Here is a 5,484-nt window from a genome sequence, read left to right as displayed (position 1 = left end):
GCCCGGCGGATCCTCCCACGTGGTCCGGCCCGGGCCCACGTGGCGGTGCGGGGCCCGACCCGGCCCGGTGGCTCCTCCCGGCCTGGCTGACTCAGCGCCCGCCGGACGTGGTGCCGGGCGTGGCGGCGCTTTCTACGCGGGCGGCGGCTCCGCCGGGGCGGGGGGCATCCTCCGCCCAGGGATCCCAGCCACGTCCGCTGACAGCCCGCGTGTAGACGGGCCCGGGGCGTGTCCCCTCCGCACTGGACACGGGTCCCGGGGAGTCGCCGCTCCTGGGCTGGACGCGGGATCCCTGGTGCAGACGGATCTGAGGGGCGTCTCTGCTCCACTCCTGGGCTGGACGCAGGATCCCTAGTGTAGACGGGTCCCCGGGGGCGTCTGCGCTCCTGGGCTGGACATGGGATCCCTAGTGTAGATGGATCCCAGGGCATCTCTTCTGCTGCACTGGACACAGGATCCCTAGTGTAGCCGGTTCCTGGGGGCATCTCTGCTCCACTCCTGGGCTGGACACAGGATCCCAAGATTCCTAGTCCAGACGGAGCCTAGTGTGTCTCCACTCCTGGGGTGGACATGGGATCCCTAGTTTAGACAGATCCTGGCGCGTCTCCGCTCCTGCACTGGACACAGGATCCCTAGTGTAGACAGTTCCTGGGCTCCACTCCTGGGCTGGACGCAGGATCCCAAGATCCCAAGTTCAGACGGATCCCAGTGTGTCTCCGCTCCTGGGCTGGACATGGGATCCCTGGTGCAGATGGATCTGAGGGGTGTCTCTGCTCCTCTCTTGGGCTGGACACAGGATCCCAAGATCCCTAGTCTAGACGGTTCCCAGGGTGTCTCCGCTCCTGGGGTGGACATGGGACCCCTAGTATAGACAGATCCTGGTGCGTCTCTGCTCCTGCACTGGCCACAGGATCCCTAGTGTAGACGGTTCCTGGGCTGGACACAGGATGCTGGGATCCCTAGTGTAGACAGACCCCAGGGGCATCTGTGCTCCTGAGCTGGACATGGGATCCCTAGTGTAGATGGATCCCAGGGCATCTCTTCTGCTGCACTGGACACAGGATCCCTAGTGTAGCCGGGTCCTGGGGGCATCTCTGCTCCACTCCTGGGCTGGACACAGGATCCCAAGATTCCTAGTCCAGACGGAGCCTAGTGTGTCTCCACTCCTGGGGTGGACATGGGATCCCTAGTTTAGACAGATCCTGGCGCGTCTCCGCTCCTGCACTGGACACAGGATCCCTAGTGTAGACAGTTCCTGGGCTCCACTCCTGGGCTGGACGCAGGATCCCAAGATCCCAAGTTCAGACGGATCCCAGTGTGTCTCCGCTCCTGGGCTGGACATGGGATCCCTGGTGCAGATGGATCTGAGGGGTGTCTCTGCTCCTCTCTTGGGCTGGACACAGGATCCCAAGATCCCTAGTCTAGACGGTTCCCAGGGTGTCTCTGCTCCTGGGGTGGACATGGGACCCCTAGTATAGACAGATCCTGGTGCGTCTCTGCTCCTGCACTGGCCACAGGATCCCTAGTGTAGGCGGTTCCTGGGCTGGACACAGGATGCTGGGATCCCTAGTGTAGACAGACCCCAGGGGCATCTGTGCTCCTGAGCTGGACACGGGATCCCTAGTGTAGATGGGTCCCAGGGGTGTCTTCTCTCCTGCACCGGATGTGGGAACCCTAGTGTGGATGGGTCGTGGGGTGTGTCTGCTCCTGGGCTGGACACGCGATCCTAGTGCAGACGGGTCCGAGGGGCATCTCTTCTCTTGCACTGGACGCTGGATCCCTAGTGTAGACAGATCCCTGGGGCTCCTCTGTTCCTGGGCTGTGGACCAGGGTCCCGTCTGCCAGGGGAAGGCCTGGATCTGGCTTCCTCCTGGCTGAGGGGGGAGCTCCCGGCATCCTCTGTCTGCGGCTGGGGGAGCCACTGCAAGCCCGCAGCCCCCGTGGCCGGAGGGACTTGTCCCAATGCCGGCAGCTTCGCGTGCACACATGAGCCTGGGCAAGGCCAGTCTGTGCCCCCTACCCCACCTGCTCCCCCTCCCCTCCAGTGCTTCTTGCTGGATGAGGCGTCCTTGCTGGAGGAGGAGATGGACAGCTACTGGGACTCCTCCGTCCTGTCCATCATCGAGGACCTCGGCTCCCACCATGAGGTAACGGGGCACCTGGTGCAGGCACGGCAGCCCCCCACGGGGGCTGGATCCTCAGTGCCGTGCAGTGCAGCAGGGAGGGTGAAGTCCTCCCTGCACGGACGGCCTAGCGCGGTGCTGCATGGGGCAGGGAGTGAGGGGGACGGGGGAGCCGCATGCGCCTGCGGCTGTCATGCGTGGGGGCAGCTGGAGCACGGGATGGGGCGTCTGGCTCCTGGGGTCCTTCTGGGCTGCCGGGGCCATCTTCTTGGGGGCGCTGGGGGCTGATTCTGCTGCTTCCTGGGACTGGGAGAGCTGCTGTTGACCGGGGTTGCCCTTGTCCGCCCCACGCTGGGCAGCATGCGGACCCCTGACCCCGTTCCCCCTCCCGGGGCTTTCTTGTCAGAACAAAGGCCCCTTGGAGCTGCACAACGAGCTGTCGTTGCTGACTGCCATCACGGAGATCCTGGACGGCACAGACGAGGCGACCCTGTCTCCCTTCGACACTATCGCGGACACTGAGCTGCTGGCGTCACCCCGGGAGCAGGAGAGCTGCGCGGTATGGCTCGGGCACACCTAGGACACGTTTCCCTGCCCCTGACTGACTCGCCCCTGCCCTGGACATGCCTCAGACGACCCTTTTCTGCCCTTAACCAGCATCAGCCACGAAAGCGCACATGTGCGACACGTGTAATTGAGGGTCTGCTCAGCTCCTGGCGTTCTGGGCTGGCCACAGTGCCGCCTTCCCCTGGGGCCCATTGGGCAGGAGAGCCCCGAGACGGGTGCCCGTGTCCCAGCACTGCCCAGAGTCCTATGTGCTGTGAGCATGTATGTCGTGTCGCATGCGTGTTGTGGCAGGCAGTGCAGCGCCCCCTGGTGGTTTCACGGGGGAGCTGCCTGGGGTCTGGGGATAGGGAGGTCCAGGCATGCGGGCAGAGGCTGTCATGCCGTGAAGGCCCAGGAGCTTGGCAAGGGCGCACAGCAGCCCTGGCCCGGCTGGGGCACAACCCCTGTAAGGCCGGGCTAGGCCCCAAGGTGACTTCGTGGACTGGACACAGCCCCGGGGTGGGGGGACCACATGGAAGTGCTGCATTCCTGCTTCTCACCCTCCCTTCTCCCCTTCAGCTCCAGCTCCTCGGCTTGTCCCAGGCCTCCCCTGAACGGGACGGCCCTGCCCTGGAGGACCAGTGGGGCCCATGGACTCAGAGCAGCAGCAGCACGCCCATGGTGGCTGGGAAGGTAGAGCACTGGTTTGGGGCTGGGGCGCTCTGGGTCTGGCACAGGTCACTGAAGGGGAGCTGCCACCAGTGCTGTGCCCATGAGCCTGGGCCAAGCTGTGGCTTCCCTTGCTCTGGGGAGCGGCCATTGGAGCCATAACCTTGCCGTGCCTCCCTCTCCACACCAGGCTGAGACAGAACTGAGCTGGGACCGTGCTCCGAGCTGCCAGGAAGATGCTGTGGTGACGCCCAAGAGGGTCCCGAGCCAGGCGCGGCGGGGGCAGAGGAAGCCGCTCCGGCCCTGGGCACAGGAGCAGCTGGCCCTGCAGCGCAGTGACGGGGAGGAGGAGGACGACGAGGCGCCCAGCCCCAGGCAGGATGGCAGCACTGCCATGGGAGACCTCCAGATGGGCACCCTGGAGCTGGCAAGCGCGGAGGCCAGAGCAGAGCCCCCAGTGGCCTGGCTGGGGGAGGGGGACGTGCCCTGCATCATCAGCCCCGCAGGTGGCTCGCTGTGCGACCTGGTGAAGTCCATGCACCCCTACTGCCTGCCTGCCTTCACCACTGACCTGGATGCTGCGCCCAAGCCAGCCAACAAGGACCTGCTCGCTGCCCCCGCTGTGCTGGGGATCATGTCCGGTGGCGATGGCCAGAGCCCTGTTGTGTTCCACCCCCTCAGCCCAGGCTTCCCCTGCCGCGATGCCCCGCTCCCAGCCAGGGAGGAAGGTGCTGCCGGGGGTGAGGGGCATGGTGCCCCGGAGGAGCCATTGCCTGCGGAGGGGGGGCCACGGCAGCACCAGGTGCCCACCCCTGCTTTGGGGAGCAAAGCTACAGGACGAAATGTGGCCACCCCGAAGGAGACCCTGCCCAAGGCAGCAGCTGACACGGCCCCACCAGAGGCAGGCGGGAGGGACCATCATCTGCAAAGCGACCCCCAGCCCAGCACAGAGGCGCCAGCTGGTGGGAAGTGCCAGGGCTCTGGATGGGGCCGGGGCCGCGAGCGGGCACGGAAAAGCCGGAAAAAGAAGAGCGTGGAGGCGCTGAGCACCCAGGTCCGGGCCCTTGGAAACTCCATGGCCTCCCGGCTCCGCTCAGCCTCCTCTGTCCCAGGGCGGGGGTCCTCTGAGGGGCAGGCCCCGGCCCTGCCACCCCCCAGCCGGGCCACCCACCCCTCGGCACAGGTGTCCAACTTCCTGGCGGAGCAGCTGGAGCAGGCCAGGAAGGATGCACAGCTGAAGCTGCGCCCAAGCCACGCGCCCCCCCGGCCCCGGGGCAGGCCCCGGGGTTCCCGGAACAGGAGAGGCTGCCCTGAGCCCCCCCGGGAGCCTGAGGTCAGCAGGCCCGCGGTGGAGAGCAGAGCAGAGCAGGCCGTGCCTAGCAGCACAGGGCCCAGCCCAAAGGAGCAAGAGGCAGCAGCTGGGCAGTGTGGGGAGGAGAGCGAGCCTGCCCCGTGCCAGGCCAGCGCCAGCCCGGAGCCTGCGCCCAGCACCGAGCAGGATGCCATGGGGGAAGCTCCCCAGTGCCCCACACCCGTGGAGCCAGCACGAGCCGAGAACCAGGCGGCCGCGTGTCCCCCACGGGAAGCCCGGCCCAAAGCCCTGAGCCTAACCGAGTACCGCCAGCGCATGCAGCACCGTGTGCCCGGCGCCGGCCCTGGCAAGGAGCCCGAGAAGCAGGTGGCCGGAAAGTGGCCCAGCATCCCCGAGCCCCCCACTGAGCTGGCCGAGATCCCCTGCCTGGTGGCACCACCGGCGCAGCCCCTGGCCCAGCCTGCAGAGACGCCTGGCATGCAAAAGGGCCCTGAGAAACCTCCCAGTCCACCTGCCAGTTCTCCGCCGGCCAGCAAGGCCCCTCCGGCCCCAGCTCTGACCACCGTGGCCCCAGTGCCCCCCGTGCCGCAGCTGCCTTTCGTGCCGCCACCAGTGACTGGGGCTGCTCCAACTGGGGTCATGTCAGCCCTGGCGACTCCTTACACCGTCTACCCACCGGTGCCTTCCTGGCCTTGCTTTGGCCCCCCACCCTCTGGCTTCCCCCTGACGCTGCTGCCACCACCAGCCACCGCCTCACCCAATGCCTTCCACCTGGTGCCTGGGCTGCCGCCCACGGGCTTGGCCTGGCCACCCCCAGCCGTGCCCCCACCCCCA

The 5,484-nt window shown here is 67.0% G+C and overlaps 1 protein-coding gene across 1 annotated transcript in view; it reads left to right on the top strand.

Moving 5' to 3' along the window:
* PPRC1 (peroxisome proliferator-activated receptor gamma, coactivator-related 1) overlaps window positions 1–5,484 on the top strand; it is a 13,185-nt gene that overhangs the window by 790 nt on the left and 6,911 nt on the right. Inside the window, 10 exon segments of the mRNA XM_019502139.1 lie at window positions 920–1,034; window positions 1,317–1,371; window positions 1,437–1,445; window positions 1,532–1,729; window positions 1,831–1,877; window positions 1,880–1,978; window positions 1,981–2,147; window positions 2,530–2,682; window positions 3,249–3,362; window positions 3,529–5,484. The exon segment at window positions 3,529–5,484 is cut by the window's right edge and continues 769 nt beyond it. Of these exon segments, the coding sequence (XP_019357684.1) occupies window positions 920–1,034; window positions 1,317–1,371; window positions 1,437–1,445; window positions 1,532–1,729; window positions 1,831–1,877; window positions 1,880–1,978; window positions 1,981–2,147; window positions 2,530–2,682; window positions 3,249–3,362; window positions 3,529–5,484 (2,913 nt within the window).

This window comes from Gavialis gangeticus, unplaced genomic scaffold (assembly GCF_001723915.1).
Source record: "Gavialis gangeticus isolate Ggan-Ray unplaced genomic scaffold, GavGan_comp1, whole genome shotgun sequence".
Classification (NCBI taxonomy): domain Eukaryota; kingdom Metazoa; phylum Chordata; order Crocodylia; family Gavialidae; genus Gavialis; species Gavialis gangeticus.
Note: the sequence above shows the minus strand (reverse complement) of the source record. Positions and strands in the feature narration are given on the sequence as shown.